At 41.2% G+C, this 22,060-nt stretch overlaps 1 protein-coding gene across 1 annotated transcript in view; it reads right to left on the bottom strand.

The window, feature by feature from the left end:
* The window catches only part of LOC132872661 (D-amino-acid oxidase-like), a 41,115-nt gene extending 22,691 nt beyond the window's left edge, over window positions 1-18,424 (bottom strand). Inside the window, exons 1-7 of the mRNA XM_060907618.1 lie at window positions 18,225-18,424; window positions 15,563-15,677; window positions 11,198-11,274; window positions 7,780-7,845; window positions 7,429-7,483; window positions 2,222-2,326; window positions 2,030-2,112 (exon numbers count right to left, since the gene is read on the bottom strand). Of these exons, the coding sequence (XP_060763601.1) occupies window positions 2,030-2,112; window positions 2,222-2,326; window positions 7,429-7,483; window positions 7,780-7,845; window positions 11,198-11,274; window positions 15,563-15,677; window positions 18,225-18,418 (695 nt within the window). The 5' untranslated portion in view covers window positions 18,419-18,424. The remainder of the gene's footprint in view (window positions 1-2,029; window positions 2,113-2,221; window positions 2,327-7,428; window positions 7,484-7,779; window positions 7,846-11,197; window positions 11,275-15,562; window positions 15,678-18,224) is intronic.
* Between the last annotated feature and the right edge of the window lie 3,636 nt (window positions 18,425-22,060).

The following is a 22,060-nucleotide window of genomic DNA, read 5'->3' as shown; positions in this document are numbered from 1 at the left end:
ACAAGCCAGAAGGCTATTGGAAAAATGTTTTGTGGACAGATGAGACCAAAATAGAACTTTTTGGTTTAAATGAGAAGTGTTATGTTTGGAGAAAGGAAAACACTGCATTCCAGCATAAGAACCTTATCCCATCTGTGAAACATGGTGGTGGTAGTATCATGGTTTGAGCCTGTTTTGCTGCATCTGGGCCAGGACGGCTTGCCATCATTGATGGAACAATTAATTCTGAATTATACCAGCAAATTCTAAAGGAAAATGGCAGGACATCTATCCATGAACTGAATCTCAAGAGAAGGTGGGTCATGCAGCAAGACAATGACCCTAAGCACACAAGTTGTTCTACCAAAGAATGGTTAAAGAAGAATAAAGTTAATGTTTTGGAATGGGCAAGTCAAAGTCTTGACCTTAATCCAATGGAAATGTTGTGGAAGGACCTGAAGCGAGCAGTTCATGTGAGGAAACTCACCAACATCCCAGAGTTGAAGCTGTTCTGTATGGAGGAATGGGCTAAAATTCCTCCAAGCCGGTGTGCAGGACTGATCAACAGTTACTGGAAACGTTTAGTTGCAGTTATTGCTGCACAAGGGAGTCACACCAGATACTGAAAGCAAAGGTTCACATACTTTTGCCACTCACAGATATGCAATATTGGATCATTTTTCTCAATAAATAAATGACCAAGTATAATATTTTTGTCTCATTTGTTTAACTGGGTTCTCTTTATCTACTTTTAGGACTTGTGTGAAAATCTGATGATGTTTTAGGTCATATTTATGCAGAAATATAGAAAATTCTAAAGGGTTCACAAACTTTCAAGCACCACTGTATGCTTTGTGGATCTGGAGAAGGCATTCGACCGTGTCCCTCGTGGTATTCTGTGGGGGGTGCTTTGGGAGTATGGGGTTTGGGGCTCTTTGCTAAGGGCTGTCCGGTCCCTGTACGAAGGGAGCAAGAGTCTGGTTCGCATTGCCGGCAGTAAGTCAGACCTGTTCCCAGTGCATGTTGGACTCCAGCAGGGCTGCCCTTTGTCACCGGTTCTGTTCATAATTTTTATGGACAGAATTTCTAGGCGCAGCCAGGGGCCGGAAGGAATACTGTTTGGGAACCACAGGATTTCATGTCTGCTTTTTGCGGATGATGTTGTCCTGTTGGCTTCTTCAAACCAGGACCTTCAGCATGCACTGGGGCGGTTTGCAGTCGAGTGTGAGGCGGCTGCGATGAGAATCAGCACCTCCAAGTCCAAAGCCATGGTTCTCGACTGGAAAAGGGTGGCTTGCCCTCTCCAGGTTGGTGGAGAAGTCCTGCCTCAAGTGGAGGAGTTTAAGTATCTCGGGATCTTGTTCACGAGTGAGGGAAGGATAGAGCGTGAGACCGACAGGAGGATCGGTGCAGCCTCCGCAGTGATGCGATCGCTTTACCAGTCCGTCATGGTGAAGAAGGAACTGAGCCAAAAGGTGAAGCTCTTGATTTACTGGTCGATCTACGTTCCGACTCTCACCTATGGTCATGAGCTTTGGGTAATGACCGAAAGAACAAGATCGCGGATACAAGCGGCCGAAATATGTTTCCTTTGCAGGGTGGCTGAGCGCTCCCTTAGAGATAAGGTGAGAAGCACAGTCACTTGGGAGGAGCTCGGAGTAGAGCCACTGCTCCTCCACATCGAGAGGAATCAGCTGAGGTGGCTCGGGCATCTCTTTCGGATGCCTCCTGGATGCCTCCCTGGGGAGGTGTTCCAGGCATGTCCCCCCAGGAAGAGGCCCCGGGGAAGACCCAGGACACGCTGGAGGGACTATGTCTCTCGGCTGGTCTGGGAATGCCTCGGTGTTCTTCCCGAGGAGCTGGCCAAGGTGTCTGGGGAAAGGGAAGTTTGGGCTTCCATGCCCAGACTGCTGCCTCCGCGACCCGGCCCTGGATAAAGTTGATGAAGACGAGACGATATATATATATATATATATATATATATATATATATATATATATATATTGGCATTTTAGTCTGTTAGGCTTGTTAAGCCAGTAAGAACACTCACCCTGGGATGATGTATGGTGTAGTGTAAATTCCTGATGTGAAATTGTGTGTCAGAATGAAGTGCTTTAACCAAGGAGCATCCACCTAATGAAGCAGAACAGGTAAAGGCAGACAGTACCGCATTTTAAAATCATGGTTGTCAGGACTATATACACCGTGACTGTATGTAACTGCTCAACCTTTAACCTCTGACCTTAAGGATCTGTCCTCGGGCTGGAGTGAGCTCAGGATCAGGTTGGAGGTCACCTGAACGTATGCCTGAACAGTTGACGATGACGTCAGCTCCAATATCTGCCAGCTACATGCAAAATTAACAAATGTTAATAACGTTGTCCAAATCCAGAACCAAAAAACTCTTACTTCCTCAGCTGTAAAAATTGTTCTCAAATTACGTTTCAAGCAAATGATGTGAGAAGAGGATACCGGTACATCGATCAGCTATAAAAGTAAAAACACTGACAGGTAAAGTGAATTACATTGATTATCTCATTACAATGGCACCTGTCAAGGGGTGGGATATATTAAGCCTCACTCACAACCCGCCGTAAGTGTTTTGGACATGCACGGGTCACAGGGCTTGGTAGCTCGCAGTCATGACTCATGCCACAGGGTCATGGTGAACCCGGGGGAAAGTTTGGGGGAGGAGTACTGGCAAAGTACTGGTCAAGTATAGGTTGCACACCTGACTTCCTTGAGGCGTGGGAAAAATTGCACCCTTAGCCAGTGGAAAGCGTATGTCTGACGCACATGATCAGTGCATGTTCAGTGAGTGTGGAGTGCATGTGACTTGCATTTTACCAGTTTCTTGCACTACGAGTATGGGCTGCACTTGTGAAGCATGTGTGATGCATGTGATTAGCATGTTACAATCACTCATAACTTGCGTGTGACGCAAGCCAGGAATGGGTATAAAACCAGCATGTCTGCAGCATTCTGCATCTGTCTTTTGACTGAAGAACATTGAATATTTTGTGGGAAAATTTTAAAAATTTTCAGTTTAAAGTTTAGAAAATGGGACCCAAGAAGAAGCAAGCAAAAGTGAAGTAGCCCAGCCTGAAACAGCAGAGGGGGAGAAAGAGGAAGAATTTGATGATGATTGTAGCAGCACCAGCAAGCCCTGCACCGACAGGGAGAAGTATGCCTTCAAGCCAGCAGAAGGCACAGCACCCCGCCAGAGGTATTTTCAGAGGTAAATACACATGCAGGGCCGGCCCAAGCCTTTAAGGGGCCCTAAGCAGAATTTGATTTGGGGGCCCCCCACACCACCAAAACTATACTGCTCGCTGCCTTATTATTTCTTAGGCTACACAGTTAGTCTAGTTAGTCTAGCCACCCACCATAATCTGCATTTTTAGTTGGATTACATTATACTGCAACTTGTGGCTATTGCAATATAAAATTTTCAGAGTGATGTGTGGCATATTTGTAAGTAAAACAACAAATCAGTAGACAAGACACTGTATATGTAAACAAGTTAACCAGTTTATTTTGCACTAATGTGCAAAACAAACTCAAAGTCATAATGACTTTGTCCACTTGAGCTAATGTCGGTCATGACATTTAGGTTGGAGTTTGTAAGTAAAGCGACGGCTCTCAGCTTAGAACTAAAGATGATATCCGAGGCTATATTTTGTTGTGTTGGGTAGCATAATGTTAGCTATGACAGACATTCTGTTAGCTAATCCAGCCAACCTAGCCAGAACATATAACCTTAATGACACAAAAATAGTAACATTGGACATTCAAATTTACCTTTTTCTTGCTGCTTTTTTCTTCCTCTTGTCTCTTCCTCTTCCTCTTCTCTGCCCCAGATGGATAATTTCTTTTTTGAGACATGGCTTAGCCATCTAGTCCACCTATCTTCCGAAGTGAATAACTCCTGTCACGTCACGTGCGTCTGGTTGTGCAGGAGCGCAGTGGCAGCAACCAGCAGCAAGGATTAGTTAACCTAATGTACCAACTATGAAAATGATACAAAAAACGTTATTTTGTGTCTTATGTTTGTGTCTTTTGTTTCTGCTATATCATGTCATTGATATTACGTTTTTTTAATTAAAAATATTTTCGCAGGTGGGCATTCCAACTGCTCTTGGGGGCCCCCTGGTGGTGTGTGGGGCCCTAAGCGGGCGCTTAATTCGCTTATGCCTTGGGCTGGCCGTGTACACATGGTTTAAACATTAATTTCAGTATCTATATGATGACCCCCAAAAAAGTTTACACTTTCATAAATGAAACTTCAACACCATGTATCTCAGCTTCTAATACAAATTTTAACAACAATCATTAGAAACAGCATACACAGTAGACTCTACTTCTCGATGTGTCCTCCTCCGACTGCCATGACCGCCTCCAGACGACTGCGGAAAACTTGACAAGTCTTCTTGATGTAGGATGCTGTCATCCGGTTCCAAGATCTCAGAACAGACCTCTGCAAGGCTGGTACAGAAGGGTGGGGCTTCTTACAGGCACTGTCGTCCACAGTTGCCCAGATACTATAATCCAGTGGATTAAGATCTGGACTCTGTGGAGGCCACATATCCTTGGGCCAGAATGCCTCCAGGTTGGCATTCAACCATTCTTGGGTCCTCTTGGAAGTGTGAGCAGGGGCACCGTCTTGTTGGAACACATAATTCTCATCAGGGTAGTTGGTCTGGATCCATGGCTTGACTTTTTTCTGCAGAATGTCCAGATATCCCTCAGTGTTGATGCGTACACCTGAGGGAATGAAAACTGGAGGCATCTTCTTGCCATCCGAGGAGATGAGACCAAAAACCATGACTGAAGCTGGGTGCTTTGTAGTGTTAGCATACTTTACAGCATCAGGTACATCTGTGGGATCACCTCCAATCCATCGGTTGTTTCTTCGGTTTGATATGGCATCGACAGTGAAGATCTTTTTATCTGAGAACAAAATCGCACGACCTGGCGCAGCATGCTTAATGTTGTTCAACAATGCCTTGGACCGTTTCACCCTACTTTCTCTTTGAGCTTTAGTAAGAAGTGGAACCTTCACCCTGGCCCTGGACTTCATGTTAAGGTCATTCTTGACAAGTTGTTGCATTGAGGAAGGACCGACATCAAGCTCAGAAGCCATTTTTCTCATGGACCTGACAGGATTGGACTTGATTCATCGTTTAACCTTGTTAATCATGTGTTTTGTCCATACAAACTGAGGGCAACCAGATCCAGGCTTTCGTTTGGCTGTTCCAGTGCGTTCTAACTTGTTTTTAATTTTGTACACTGCACATCTTGATATCCCCAGCTGTGTTGCGATCTCAGTAGGAGACAGTCCGGCACACAGTAATTCAGGCACAGCAGAAGTTTTCTTCATTTTCAAACGAAGCAGATGTAGTTGAGTGAAAAGAGCATAGCAGTGGAATTAGGAGTTCAACAGCAATCATTGAAGCATTGAACAAAGTTAAAGAGACCTAAATTGGTGTTTATACAAGCAATCAACCAAGTGTAAACTTTTTTTTGGGTCACCCTGTATATGCTGATTTTCATCTATGTTTCAGTTGATGCCCAGAAGTGATGACACTGCAATCCCATCATCACTGTCAGACCATTGTGCCTCTTGCTCAGTGATGAGGACAAGGACATCCCGACACCCTGTCCCACCACTCAGCAGGAGTAGGAGCAGGACAGTAGCTCAGAGTCAGAGTGTGTTTCAGTGCTCAAACTGTTGGGCTATTTAGTTGGGATTTTTTTTACAATGAAATAAAATGCACTCATGTTTTATTATTTGATGTTTGCATGGTAAATTAATATATACTCAAATATAAACAGCAAATGAAGTGGTCTTCTTCCCTTCTACAATGCTACACGCTATACGATCGGTTCCTTGGTTCCTCCCCAATATACAGTATATACCCAGAGTTTTGCCCCTTGTGTCATGTGTGGGTCGAATGTACTGTGTGCAGGTTGCATGCCACACATAGGGGTAGAAAGTGAGATGTACTTCTGTCTTGCGGGCCGCACATATAGCAAGTGTGGAATACTTGTGTAGTATTTCTGAGGCACGTCATTCATACAATGACCGTGCGTCACTCATGTGTCTTACTGTCATCACAAAAAACCCCTACTAGCTGTGCTGCTGACTTGGTTCAGGCGTACAAAAAGAGTATGGGTCCCGTACGTAGTGTATGCGTTCTTGATTTGTCACAAGACCCATAGAATTTGCATGTACAGGACCAAAAGTCTCCACAGGCAGTCTGCGACCTTCTACGGCGCTGAACACACGCAAGTGTTGCGCAAGTCTCTAGCACAGTTTTGCCAAATTTTTTACCGTAGACTGCCCGTAGCAGCACATATGGCGAGTTGTGAGTGAGGCTTTAGGCAGCACAAGAATAGACAGTTCTTGAAGTTGATGTGTTGGAAGCAGGAAAAATGAGCAAGCATAAGGATCTGAGCGACTCTGACAAGGACCAAATTGTGATGGCTAGATGACTGGGTCTGAACATCTCCAGAATGGCACATCTTGTGGGGTATTTCCAGTATGCAGTGATTAGTACCGAACAAAAGTGGTCCAAGGAAGGACAACCGGTGAACTGGCAACAGGGTCATGGGTGTCGAAGGCTCATTGATTTGCATGGGGCATGAAGGCAAGCCCATATGGTCCAATCCCACAGAAGAGCTAATGTAGCACAAACTGCTGAAATAGTTAATGCTGACACCTTTCTGTTTTAGCCAGCATTAACTTTTTCAGCAGTTTGTGCTACATTAGCTCTTCTGTGGGATTGGATCATATGGGCTAGCCTTCATGCCCCATGTGAATCATGATCCTGTCACCGGTTGTCCTTCCTTGGACCACTTTTGGGAGGTACTAACCACTGCATACTGGGAATACCCCACAAGATGTGCCATTTTGGAGATGTTCAGACCCAGTCATCTAGCCATCACAATTTGGCTCTTCTCAAAGTTGCTCAGATCCTTATGCTTGCCCATTTTTCCTGCTTACAACACATCAATTTCAAGAACTAACTATTCTCTTGCTGCCTAATATATCCCACCCTTTTACAGGTGCCATTGTAAAGAGATAATGCTATTCACTTCACCTGTCAGTGGTCATAATGTTGTGGCTGATTGGTGTAATAAGTGAAATGAGTAACTGTTTTTGATAAATGCTGAAATAAAAACATTTCCTGGAGATTTTTGATGTGCATCTTGATTGCAAAGAATGTTAAGGATAGTACAGTACTTTACACATAAAGTACAGAATACTGAAAAGGATCAGTGTAGAATAATGGGAGACAGGTCCATAATGGGAAATTGTTCTAATGCATTCTATATTACTGTATATAGACTCATGTTGATATACTAGTCATATTTACCTGAATGCTTAAAATGGTGACAATTTAAACATCAACTATATACATGCTATAATCACAAAATTAGTCTGACCTCTTGGAATGAATGGATCTTTCTGTGGTGAAACTTCACGCCTCTATTTGCCAACCTGAATAAAGGAAAAGAATTGATATTAAAGTCTAATAACATTACCTCAGGTTTGTTCAGATTTGCAAAAAAAATTCTTCAGAGTCCAGGTTCTGTACCAGTCACATTGATGGCACATTGTGTTTTATGTCATTTATTACTTATTAACTGTACTAGTTGCTTATTGTTTAGCTTGGTGAATATAAACGTGAACAATGGTGTCAAATCTGTTTAAACACCGATCAGGGGGACAAACAAAGCTTTTATTACAGGATAACTGTAGTTTGAACAGCACTGAGATAATTTTTGAGCTCTCACCATTCCATGAGCCAGGGTAGATAGGACTTCCCTTCCACCATTAGAGCAGTGTTAAACCAACCCAAGCTGAGAACAACATTACAGTAAAGCATGAGCATGGAGAACAGGTACCGGTGACTGCTAACCCTCAAAAGCTCAGGGAAGAAAAAATATTAATATATGTCATTACATCCTGAATAATTAGCTCAGACTATATTCATAGATAGGCTGAATTTGTCAGAGGAGAATAAAAACAGACAGGTTTACTACATTAAATGTAAATGATTACACAGAAACCTGAATAGCTGCAGCTTTATCCCTCATCTTTACATGCAAAATAAAAAATACATTTTTACTAAATGTTTAAGAATAATAAAATGCTATTCCAGTCAAGATGAAAAAGTATTAAGAATGACCAATAATCGTAAATATAAAACTCAAATTATTGATTTAAGTTTCATTTCCTTTATCTAATAAGCTCCTTCAAGGAACACAGGAAAGGCTCTCATGAGTCTTTTTCTCTCAGTGTTGCTTTTATTACAAATAATTGAGATAAAAATATTATATTATATGGACACAAGTGTTTTACTGGGAAATAGACCACTTGTATTTTTCATACAAGCTACATCCGGGACATGGAGACCCATAACCGTGATTGGTGAGTGATGTGTCACTCGTTATGAAATCGATGAATTGTTCTGATAAACTTGGGTACTTTTTGTTTATGAACATGTCTATATAATAAAAAGAAAAATCACACGTTGGCTTGAAGATGTGAAGTTTACCTTCTCGTTTTGAAAAACTCGCATTCTTCATACGAAACACATCACAAATCTGAGTGACATATTTAAATAATATTGGCTGGTGTTGAGTGGTACATCAGATATATTCCATTCAAGCTAGCATGACATTGAATGAGTTGAAGATGAGTTCAATATCATGCTAATTGAATGGAATATATCTGATATACCTCTGAAAAAAGCCAGCCAATATTATTTTTATTATACATACACACTCTCTCTTCCAGTTTTTTGATGACCGTTGGTATAATTTTCTCTTGTAAACTGTTGGGGCTTTCTAGGCCTTCAGAAAAGGCCCAAACATATCAGCATTTCACATATTATATTTCATTTCTTTCATTCTTTCATTGCTTTCATTCTTTCATAATTTAATTCTAATTATCCTCTTCTAATTCTAAGTTGGCCTCATTTTCCATCAAATTTGCTTCAGAAATGAAAGGGTTACTGTCCTGAAAGCATTAAAATTGAGTTATCCAATGAGATTTTTTTTGTTTGTTGTCTCTAGGCAGAGAAGAGTTTAGAGCTGGCTCATTCATTGGTTAGGGACAGAAGGCCATGGCAGTGTATGGTTATGTAGGAACTGACAGATTAATTAACCAATCAGATTTTGATTTATAGTAGCAGAGACCAAAAATGTATCGTCTTCAGCCTTCTCGGAGGTCAACGCGAGCTTAACCGCGAATTGGCGCTGTCGGCACAGCAGTGAAGTGACCTTCCAACCAGTGTAGCATTCATCAGTAGTGTTAGTGAATGCTAATAAAGCAGTCAAGCCAGTGCTATTGAGAGCAAGTAGCACAGGCTAATGACTGATAAATTAAGATTTCTGTCTCCAGACTCTTCTTCCACACACGCTTGTCACAGTATTTTTCACTCAGACTTAAGTATTCATTTCCTTCTGTAATTTATTTAGTTACTTTTAAAATCAACATCGACAACTACATTGCGACCCTGTAGAACAGGATAAGTGGCTACAGATAACGGATGGATCAATCGATCGACAGCTACACACATCAGAGCGACCTGGCAGCCTGCCACTAATCCCTTGCAAAATCCTTTGCCCTGTTGCTTTTTTGTGTGTCTGGCTAAGTTTTGGCTGAGCTGAAGTAACAGCTCGAATAGTAACAGTTCACCACTGCTTGTAAATATGCGTGAAGAATATCTAATGAAGTTGTGGTAGTCTTTTGGATGTTCAACATACTATCGTTGCTGTCAGGTCAAAACCTGCTATGTGACATTTTTCCTTTTTTACAGGAGATGTAAAAAACTGAATAAAACTCTGAAATAACAAGCTGAGAAGCCAGTAAAAGTTTACTTGTTCTATTATTAGCTTTTCTAATGTGACGCCCTGGCTCAACCATGCCGTTATGCTCCCACAGTAATACCAATTGCGGGCTGTGTCTTGATTTTGCTGTGTTCTTTGCATAGCCTGCAGGTGGAGTTGGAGCCTGGAGTCTGGGGGGTAACCAGGAGGCGGAGTCCAGGGAATTTAGCTGGGGTTCTGTCACCTGGGAGGTGGCTCTCATTTCCAGCCCTGGCCTGACGGCGAGAGGCTGGTAGCTTGCTCTTCCAGCGGTTGTGGCTGGCAGCCTGCTTGTTGTGTCTTTGCTTGCTTGGTTCACTATAGCCTGTAAATATTGTAAAATAAATGCGCACATGTGTATATATACCACTAACAGTGTATGTCTCCTTATATGTGGTGGCTACCTTGAGCCAGGTGGCCCTCACACTAATTAGCATAAATGGAAGCACAAGGTCAAAATTGACCAATCAGCATAGAGAGCCCAATTTGACCTAAATCGTCACATAGCAGGTTTTGAACTGACAGCGACGCTATCTTCCTCTTTCCTGGTGAACAAAGAAATGCTTCTGCGCATGCACAGCAGAAAAATTTCTCATTGGATATTTGCATCAGCTCCGACGTGTGACGTCATGTTGTCTTGACAACCATGCAGTATCATAAACCATATTCAATGCTAATTCTCCATTGGGTAGAGTGACATAATACACATAGGATTAGTGATATGCTAACAATATTGCATGCTACCAAACCAAATGAATGAAACCCACTGGAAGGGAATAGAATACATTTTTTTATTCCATTGACAAAGTGTCCTGTATGTATGATGATTCCTGATATTTCACTCCAATGACGTCACTCCTAGTGTTTTCCCGGTGACTCAACACGTGTTGTCAAAATAGTGAACCGGTTCAAAATTAAAATTGTTTTGACTAACTTGCATATTTTTTTTGTGGATGTGTCCATATAATATAAACAACATTACATGGTGGCATGAAGATATGAAGTTTATCTTCTCATGCTGAAAATATTTTCACTCGTTCGTCTTGCTCACTTGTGAAAATGAGCCACTCGAAGATAAACTTCATATCTTCATGCAATCATGTAATATCCTCTATATATTTGACAGGTGTTTCACTATAACACCCATTAATAAACACATAAGGGTTAAAGATGCATCACAACTGACTGAGAATAAAAACAGAGCAAAATGAAGATATGATTAAAATGATTATCCAGAGTAAAGTTTCCAGTATTACGTTACAGTGTTTATCCTGTTATCATTTTGTCTTACAATAATGCTGATGTTAGTTCAGTACAGTTGATGCCGACGGGTGCCTACCTGTATCCAGGAAACATATCGAGCTCACGCTGGGTGAGTTCCCGAAAACCCAACACGATATCTTTAAATGATGGCTCCTGCAGAAGAGGAGAACATTAGTCATCTTCCACAGATTAGAACTCACTTCTGAGATATACAGTGGCATGCAAAAGTTTGGGCACCCTTACTGAAAATATCTGTTACTGTGAATAGTTAAGTGAGCAGAAGATGAACTAATCACCAAAAGGCATAAAGGTAAAGACGACATTTCTTTACAGCATTTTCTGCAAGATTTGTGTATTATTTTTGCTTTGTACAATTGGAGAGTGAAAAAAGAAAAGGAACACCATGTGAAAGTTTGGGCACCCCAATACACTTGAGTTCTCAGGTAACTTTTACCAAGGTTCCAGCCCTTAATTGGCTTATTGAGCTGTGGCTTGTTCAAATTCTTCATTAGGAAAGGTCAGATGATGCAGATTTCAAAGCTGTATAAATTCTCTGACTCCTCAAACTTGTCCCTAAAATCAACAGCCATGGGCTCCTCTAAGCAACTCCCTCGCATTCTGAATAATAAAATAATTGATGCTCTCAAAGCAGGAGAAGGCTACAAGAACATAGCAAAGTGTTTTCAGGTAGCTGTTTCCTCAGATTGTAATGTTATTAAGAAATGATAATTAACAGAAACAGTGGAGATCAAGGTGAGGTCTGGAAGATGAAGAAAACTTTCTGAAAGAACTGCTCATGGGATTGCTAGAAAGACAAATAAAAACCCCAGTTTGACTGCAAAAGACCTTCAGAAAGATTTAGCAGACCCTGGAGTGGTGGTGCACTGTTCTACTATGCAGTGACACCTGAACAAATATGACCTTCATGGAAGAGTCATCAGAAGAAAACCGTTCCTGCGTCCTAGCCACAAAATTCAGTGTCTGAAGTTTGCAAATGAACATCTAAATAAGCCTGATGCATTTTGGAAACAAGTCCTGTGGACTGATGAAATCAAAATAGAACTTTTTGGCCACCATGTGCAAAGGTATGTTTGGAGAAAAAAGGGTGCCAAATTCCAGGAAAAGAACGCCTCTCCAACTCTGAAGCATGGGTGTGGATCGATCATGCTTTGGGGTTGTGTTGCAACCAGTGGCACAGGGCACATTTCATTGGTCGAGGGAAGCATGGATTCGAATAAATACCAGCAAATTCTGGAAGCAATCATCACACCATCTGTAAAAAAGTTGAAGTTAAAAAGAGGATGGGTCCTACAATAAGACGATGATCCAAAATACACCTCAAAATCTACAATGGAATACCTCAAGAGGCACAAGCTGAAGGTTTTGCCATGGCCCTCACAGTCCCCTGACCTAAACATCATTGAAAATCTGTGGATAGATCTCAAAAGAGCAGTGCATGCAAGACAGCCCAAAAAACTTGTAGAACTGGAAGCCTTTTGCAAGGACGAATGTGTGAAAATCCCCCAGGTAAGAACTGAAAGATTATTAGCTGGCTACAAAAAGTGTTTACAAGTTGTGATACTTGCCAAAGAGGGTGTTACTAGGTACTAACCATGCAGGGTGCCCAAACTTTTGCTTCGGGCCCTTTTCATTTTTTGTCATTTTAAAAATGTAAAAGATGAAAATAAAAATTGTTTTTGCTTAAAATATAAAGGGAATGAGTCATCTTTAACTTAATGCCTTTTGGAGATCATTTCATCTTCAACTTGCTTAACTGTTCACAGTAACTGCAATTTTGACCAGGGGTGCCCAAACTTTTGCATACCACTGTACTTATCCTTATCTACAATATGCTAAAAATATATATCCTTTCAACACAATTTTTGCGGTTTGTCTTTACTGTAATGGTTTGTAATCCCACTATCTGGTGTCACCCAGAAGAGGATGAGTTCCCTTTAAGTTTGGTTCATCTCAAGATTTCTTCCTCATGTTGTCTCAGGGAGTTTTTTTTTTCTTTTCCACTGTCACCTCTGACTTGCTAATCAGAGATCTCAATCTCCATCTGGATTTCTGTCACAGTTCCATCTTGAAGCCAAATCACTGAATCATAGAAACATTTTCTTCCTCAGTACACCCTCAATGCATGGCTCAATGAACGAAAGTGGAATTTTGTGTGATTTGGATTATAACAGTTTTCAATTTGACTTTTCTGATATTTACTCACAAATAGCACAAACTGTGTTGATGTTAACTTCAAGTAAAAAAAAAATTAGACTGTGAAGGTAATGACCATTTGTAGCTACTACAACGTAACAGGAATGTCAGTGACCATAAATGTAACTATGAATAGATAAAAAGTATGATGTCATTTATTAATAAATAAAAAAATTGTAATTACTGGCATACTGCTGTGGTATAAAAGGCATAAAACACTTTAGAAGCATGCTGTTTGGAGGAAAATTAAGATCAGATCATCCTGTTGATTATTTTCCTTTGACAATATTCCCATTTATATTTTATTTCTTTACATGTGAATGCTTTCATTATTATTCTAATATAGAGAAAATTGAAAAAATAAAGAAAAGCCTTCTACAAGTTGCAGTGTCCAAACCTTTGATTGGTAGTGTACATATGGCTGCTGGATAAGCTTCTCAATTACAGTGGATGTTAATGTGGCAGTAAACTTAAATTTTAATTTTAATTTGTCCAGCCAATTTCGGTTCCCTGACAGAGGGGTACCAATGAGTGCTACATGGGTCACCCAATGTACAGGATATAAATACCTTTATATTAAAGGCAGGGTAGGTAATTTTGGAGAAACTGGCAAGAGTAAGCTAGATTTTGAAAGTATCCAAGCAAAAAATCTCACCCCTTACTTCAGCACTCCATCCAAAGCCACTCCTCCAAACACATGAAAGCATATTGCCTGACTATTGCTGGAGGACGAGTCCATATGAGAGAGAGAGAGAGAGAGAGAGAGAGAGAGAGAGAGAGAGAGCGCACTTTGGGTAGGAGCGTAGTGCATCATTGTCATATCCAACCACGTCACCTCCAACAACCTTCATATGTAAGAAGGCACCTAACAGTATCAAAATGAATGGAAGCAATGAACATGGCTATCATACCTGTCAACCCATAAGGAATAGCTGTAAATCTTACAGATTTTTCAATTTCTGTCAGATTTATGGGCATATTCTAATAGTCTTACAGATTCCTAGTTTTTTGCCAAAACATTTGCATTCTGCAAGTACTTCTTCTGTGTTGTCACAGTGTGCATTACGCGCGAAACAAGCAATAGACTATCAAACTGGAAACTATCGTGTTATGCAGGCAGACTGTCTCATCGGAACATCTCGGCTATTATCGTCCCGCAACCAGGTTCGCTAGGCGCTTGAAAGCTCAAACTTCGATATCATACTCGAAAGTCAAGCATCCGCATGAAACTGAATAACATTTCGCGCCATCATAAGTTGAACAAAAGCACCTGGAGCCATTCTGTTTTTCCAGTAGAGTAGGTTTGTAAGAGTATTCAACACACAGACAGAAGCAATGGGAACCATGGCAAAAAGAAGGAGGTACAGCAGGAGGTTTCTTCCTGAATGGGTTGACCTATTTAATAGTAGATTGAACTTCATAACGTGAATTATGGGATGGACATAATCATGAACTTCATATAGCAAATTATGATATAATTTTTTTAATATCATAATTTAAGCAAGTTTTTCCTTGCTTGTTTTTCAATATATTATGCCTCAAAAACAACACATAGTTGTTTCATTTTTAGTTTGTAAGGATTTTTTGTCTTCAATAAGGGTTTTTTGAGGGCTTATAAGGCTGTACTCCCAAATGGGTTGACAGGTATGGGCTATTGTTAGGACTCACAGCACTAACAATAATGTCTTTCTTTTGACTAGCTCACTAACTCTAGCAATATGTCTGCAATATGTCTGCCCAGCCTTGGGGAAGACTCCGGTCACGTGCAATGAGTGCATGGGCAGTGCGTACAGGTAGACAAGCAGGTCAGCCATCCAGTCATTTCAGTCGGACCGAATGAAATTATTTGACAGGCTTTTACAGCATTTTACAGATGATGGTTGTTGTTTTTTTTTCTTTTTATTGTCAGAGTATTTGATTTATTCATTGCTGTTGGGGTGTAAAGTGAATTTCAAGAAATATCACATAAAATGCTTCTAAAATAAATTACCCACCCTGCTTTTAAAGCTGCCATTCTCCAGCTAGCATTATAGTAACTGTTTAATTTTAAAGTAAGTCTGCTAAAAAGAAGAATATGAACTACACTGTATATCAATCGGGAAAAAAGAAAAAAGTTTCAGTTTGAATTGTCTTCCTTGTGCTGAGGCTGATTGTCTTTCTTCAAAATGATCTACTGTATATCTCACAAACAAACATCCAAAAAAAAAAAGAAAGAAAGTAATTTTACCTGGGCATGTTGGGTGCACAGGTTGTAACCAGACTGCAGGAATATTCCCATTTTAACAGATTCAGGAGAGCTGAGGAAACTCAGAAGGTAATCAAATGTTTCTTTGTTCCATTTTCTGGAAAAGGAATGAAAGCGACTGACATGAAGCTACTGCATCACTCAATCACTCGTACATAGACAAAGAATCAGTATCTTATAAAGTGTGGACTTCATAAAAATAATGAAGGAAGATTTGATTCATTCTTCATTTCACATAAGTACAATAAACACCATTGCTTTTCTCTAATTACATGGATGTCTTCTGGCTGCAAGAACATGTTTTATTCCTGAGACCCAAAAACTGGTTTCTTTGTGGGCATTTTATCATCTGCACATCAAATTTAGTTTGGAATTTACTTCACATTGTGGGGTAATAGCATAAACAACTTTCAAGGTATATTCAGTATCATCCATGTATGACCCAATATCATAGTAAATAACACTGAATCAGTGTAGAGATGTGTTTTTTAAAATAGGTATGCACCAAAATTTTATGGAAATTTGACAGTGATGGATAGATAGGTACTGTAATTAGATATCTAGCTATAGTGGTGCTTGAAAGTTTGTGAATTCTTTAGAATTTTCTATATTTCTGCATAAATATGACCTAAAACATCATCAGATTTTCACACAAGTCCTAAAAGTAGATAAAGAGAACCCACTTAAACAAATGAGACAAAAATATTATACTTGGTCATTTATTTATTGAGGAAAATGATCCAATATTACATATCTGTGAGTGGCAAAAGTATGTGAACCTCTAGGATTAGCAGTTAATTTGAAGGTGATATTAGAGTCAGGTGTTTTCGATCAATGGGATGACAATCAGGTGAGAGTGGGCACCCTGTTTTATTTAAAGAACAGGGATCTATCAAACTCTGATCTTCACAACACATGTTTGTGTATCATGGCACGAACAAAGGAGATTTCTGAGGACCTCAGAAACAGCGTTGTTGATGCTCATCAGGCTGGAAAAGGTTACAAAACCATCTCTAAAGAGTTTGGACTCCACCAATCCACAGTCAGACAGATTGTGTACAAATGGAGGAAATTCAAGACCATTGTTACCCTCCTCAGGGAGTGATCGACCAAGATCACTCCAAGAGCAAGGCATGTAATAGTCGGCGAGATCACAAAGGACCCCAGGGTAACTTCTAAGCAACTGAAGGCCTCTCTCACATTGGCTAATGTTAATGTTCATGAGTCCACCATCAGGAGAACACTGAACAACAATGGTGTGCATGGCAGGGTTGCAAGGAGAAAGCCACTGCTCTCCAAAAAGAACATTGCTGCTCATCTGCAGTTTGCTAAAGATCACGTGGACAAAACAGAAGGCTATTGAAAAAATGTTTTGTGGACAGATGAGACCAAAATAGAACTTTTTGGTTTAAATGAGAAGCGTTATGTTTGGAGAAAGGAAAACACTGCATTCCAGCATAAGAACCTTATCCCATCTGTGAAACATGATGGTGGTAGTATCATGGTTTGGGCCTGTTTTGCTGCATCTGGGCCAGGACGGCTTGCCATCATTGATGGAACAATGAATTCTGAATTATACCAGTGAATTCTAAAGGAAAATGTCAGGATATCTGTCCATGAACTGAATCTCAAGAGAAGGTGGGTCATGCAGCAAGACAACGACCCTAAGCACACAAGTTGTTCTATCAAAGGATGGTTAAAGAAGAATAAAGTTAATGTTTTGGAATGGCCAAGTCCTGACCTTAATCCAATCGAAATGTTGTGAAAGGACCTGAAGCGAGCAGTTCATGTAGGGAAACTCACCAACATCCCAGAGTTGAAGCTGTTCTGTACGGATGAATGGGCTAAAATTCCTCCAAGCCAGTGTGCAGGACTGATCAATCTCATTTCATTATCTCTAGCCACTTTATCCTGTTCTACAGGGTCGCAGGCAAGCTGGAGCCTATCCCAGCTGACTACGGGCGAAAGGCGGGGTACACCCTGGACAAGTCGCCAGGTCATCACAGGGCCAACACATAGACACAGACAACCATTCACGGTCAATTTAGAGTCACCAGTTAACCTAACCTGCATGTCTTTGGATTGTGGAGGAAACCGGAGCACCCAGAGGAAACCCATGCGGACATGGGGAGAACATGCAAATTCCGCACAGAAAGGCCCTCGTCAGCCACGGGGCTTGAACCCGGGCCTTCTTGCTGTGAGGCGACAGCGCTAATCACTACACCACCGTGCCGCCGGCCTGATCAATATTTACCAGAAATGTTTAGTTGCAGTTATTGCTGCACAAGGGGGTCACACCAGATATTGAAAGCAAAGGTTCACATACTTTTGCCACTCACAGATATGTAATATTGGATCATTTTCCTCAATAAATAAATGACCAAGTATAATATTTTTGTCTCATTTGTGTAACTGGGTTCTCTTTATCTACTTTTAGGACTTGTGTGAAAATCTGATGTTGTTTTAGGTCATATTTATGCAGAAATATAGAAAATTCTAAAGGGTTCACAAACTTTCAAGCACCACTGTAGCTAGATATCTAATTACAGTACCTATCTATCCATCACTGTCAAATTTGCAGTAGCAGTGTGCTTGACCTCCTGTGACTAGACTTTGACCCAAATCTGCTCATCTCTGCCCTTACGTTTCCTGTATGTTGCCCTTGTCATAGAGGTACGGCTGCCACAGTCCAGCTGCTCCATCACTGGTGGTCAGAGGAGTAAAGATGTCTGCGTAGACATCTATATTCAAGGGACTGACTTTGTCATGGTAATGCTCATAAATGCTCTGGGCTGTGGAAAGGCCAATGACCCCGGCTCCAATAATCGCTACTTGCATGGCTGCAAAGAGACAATATTACACAAATGCTTGGAAAGAAACATTCAGCATCAATTGCAGTCTGGTATTTACATACATGTTTACATCACGGGCGATTGCTCTAAGACAACGAGGGAGGCTCAGCCTCCTCTAAAAATGACGAACATCGTGTAGGATGAATTGCACTAGGCTTATGTTATAGCTGACCTTATAACATTGCTATTTCAGATCCAGAATCATAGAAATATATGTGCTCAACCCAACTACAGTGCGAAATCATTCCGTTATAACTTTCCCCAGTTCGCCTAATGTGTGCATGAGTTTTTCCCCCTCGTGACAACGCGATGCAGCCCAGCCTCAGTGCACTTCAATGGCATTTGGGAGCTATGCGCTTTCAATATCAAAATGCAAGACGATTATTAGACAAATACTGCGAGAACGCCCGCCCACGGAGTCTCACAGACTCCCAGCCTCAGTGCACTTCAATGGCATTTGGGAGCTATGCGCTTTTCAATCTCAAAATGCAAGACGGTTATTGGACAAATACTACGAAAATGCCCGCCTACAGACTCCGAGCCTCACAGTGGGAGGGACATGGCAGTTTCCGCGAGGAGACTGGTGATTGGTGAAAGCGGCCGGATATTTTCTTTGATTGACAGCTCGTTTCAAATATAGACAGGCAGCAGTGAATTTCAGTTCAGTCCCATGCGGATTCGCAAGTGCTGTGGTGTATTGTAAGAGATCAGCTTACATTTCGATTTCATTCATTACATATGGTTTCTACCAGCTTTTTTAGTTTGTATATATTTTCATTGTAAATAAAGTGTAAATATAGTGTTGTCAAGTTTGCTATCTTAGTTCCAGAAATTTCATTTATTTGAGTGACTGAACTTGAACTTGAGGGGGCTAGTCAGCTAGCAAGAAAGCTGCGCACGGATGCCAAGCATTGCTGATTTAATTTTGGCGAAGCCATTTGCCAGTCTTCCTTTCGAGGAAAAAATTAAAATTAAAGAGCAGGGTAGACCAACGCCTCAAACTGACTTGGTGAAAAAGGTAGGGAATAATACTCGTTCCTTTCAGCTCTCCTGGTACGAGAAAGTGAATTGGCTAACAGCAAGTGACCCACATCAACAACAGTAAATAGGCTACTTTAGTAATATGTCATGGATGGACCAAAAATATAGAATCTATTTAAAATGTTTATGCTGAGTATATTATATTAGAATATATATTTTTCTGGATATGAATTAAACACAGCTACAATTTGGAAAACATTTTTAAACAAAAACACAGCCGAGAACATTTCACACTACAGACCTGGATTAAAAGTGAAGGGTTATCAAAATTGTCAATAAAACATTTCTCAGTCAAAATAAGTAAAATATAGGGAAAGTGTCATTGAATGAAATGTGTGGCACCCAGCTCTATGTTTGGCTCCCCAAGGTCAGTGCTTGTGCCTATTCCAGAACACTCTGCTGTTACTGCTGAGGTTCCTGACAAAGAGCTGCTTTCAATAATGATCAATTTTTAAACAACATGCCACAATTTTAAAATATAAAATGTTAAAATATACTCCTCCCCCAACACCACCATCATGTATATCGGACAGTAGGCTAATGGGCCGAAAGAACCTGTTATTTCACAGTTTGTGACCCTGCCAACAATCAGCCAGATCAGAGGCAAGAGTATGGGCAAAATTGATGTGTTTTTTCTTTTTTCTTTTAAAATCTGGAAATATCGTAACCGACCAGCCTCCCCTGTTTGAAAGACTACCAGCCGCCACTGGTTTACATACTGCACACAGGGGCGCCGCTGGGGGGGAAAGTTAGGACGATTCTAAGGGCCTGGCACTGACAGCGGGCCCTGTGAGGGATATTAATATTATTTTAATTGCATTGCCTTGTGTAAGTTTTTGAAATAAAATATTTCATTTCATCTGTTAAAATATGCAAATTATACATGGTTATGATTTGCTATCACATTTTCCTTGAATTATTTATGATATTGTCATTTCACCTCTCCTCCCTTTTTAGTAATGGTACAGTCTGATTGTGGGCGGGGACAGTGAACTGTGTAGCTCCGTGTGCGCACAGCGCCGCTATTAGCGCAGCTCAGGGTGTATTCAGACCAGGATAGTTCGATAGTTCACTTGCTTTGGTCCGAACCAAATGTTTTTTTTATTTTTTCATTTTGGTGCAGTTCGCTTTCACACTGTACATTTTAGTAAGCGGACCAAAATCTGTCAACAAAGCCACGCGCCCTGAGGTCGTTCAGCTATTGGTCAGAGATGACACGCGCACAAAGCGTTAAGTTCAAAAGTAGTCATGGAGGCTTTCCGTGCTGTTATTCTTTTTAATGTCATCAAAGCTATATGTTTTTTCCAGTTTTTACTGTTTTCACAATTGTGCAATTACTATGCTGTTGTACAAGTAATTTATCAACGACGACGACAAAGGGCAAGGCGGCTACGGAGGATAGCGCTGATGAGCGCACATCATGTTGTGACAGTTCTGGCTCTTCACGCAATAGATGAATTTCTTGTTTGCGTCGCTAGTACTTCCACTTTTTGAAAGAATGTCCCTGATTTTAATGTAGGTCTGACGGAGTTTCTTCACTTTTAGCCGACATTGTTCTGGGGAGCGCGTGAACCCCTTCTCCTTCATTTTCTCACTGAATACAGCAAACACGTCGGCATTTTTGTGTGTTCTCTCCAAAAGCTCAGATATGTGGACATCTGCCCATATATCCACAAGGGTACGCGTTTCTTCCTTGGCCCACGTTTGCCCCCTACTCATTTTTTGTACTCTGTAGTCTAGCCTACCACTGGTCTGAATGACTGAACGACTGTTGTAAGGTTCCCTTGACAACCGAAACAGTGTTTGCACTTTGCAGTGGAGTGTCAAGACTCTGTTTCCCATAATGCTCGACAAACGACGGAAGCTCCCGAGGTACAAAAAAGCAAAACTGTCGGATTAGGTCCGGTCTGCTTTCACACCTCCAAAAGATCCGCACCAGGGTTCCTTTGGTCCGGACCGAGTCTGACCTTGCAGCTCGGTCTCGGTCCGCTTGTTTGGTCCGGACCAGAGTTCGGTGGTTTGTATTCAGACCAACCCAAAAGGTCCGGACCAAGGGAAATTTGGTTCGTTTGGTCGTTTGGTCCGAACCAAACAACGTAGGTGTGAATACGCCATCAGATCAGTTGTCGGTTTTTCTCTGTGCGCAACAGAGGTGAACATTCTAGAAGTTGCTAAGCAGGAGCAGGAGTGCTGGTGGTGAGATAAATTATGAAGTCTGGATATCAAAAACGGAAGGAGAAGCAGCAGAAAGCTGAAAGGGAAAAAAAGGGTCGACAATTGGTGACTCAGTTTTTCCCAGAGAAAGCTAGCCTATTATTCACTGACACTCGATGCCATTACAGCATGCTAGCTAATGACAGACTAGCAGATTTCATTTTAACCGAGTTGGAATATCAAGACAACACTTTTCAATAAGCAGTGCAGTGTCATTTTATTTAAATACTTCACATTTATTGCCGGCGGCACGGTGGTGTAGTGGTTAGCGCTGTCGCCTCACAGCAAGAAGGTCCAGGTTCGAGCCCCGTGGCCGGCGAGGGCCTTTCTGTGCGGAGTTTGCATGTTCTCCCTGTGTCTGCATGGGTTTCCT

This window comes from Neoarius graeffei, chromosome 24 (genome assembly GCF_027579695.1).
Source record: "Neoarius graeffei isolate fNeoGra1 chromosome 24, fNeoGra1.pri, whole genome shotgun sequence".
NCBI classification, from domain to species: Eukaryota; Metazoa; Chordata; class Actinopteri; order Siluriformes; family Ariidae; genus Neoarius; species Neoarius graeffei.
The sequence above is the reverse complement of the archived record's forward strand: the minus strand, read 5'-3'. Positions and strand labels throughout refer to the sequence as shown.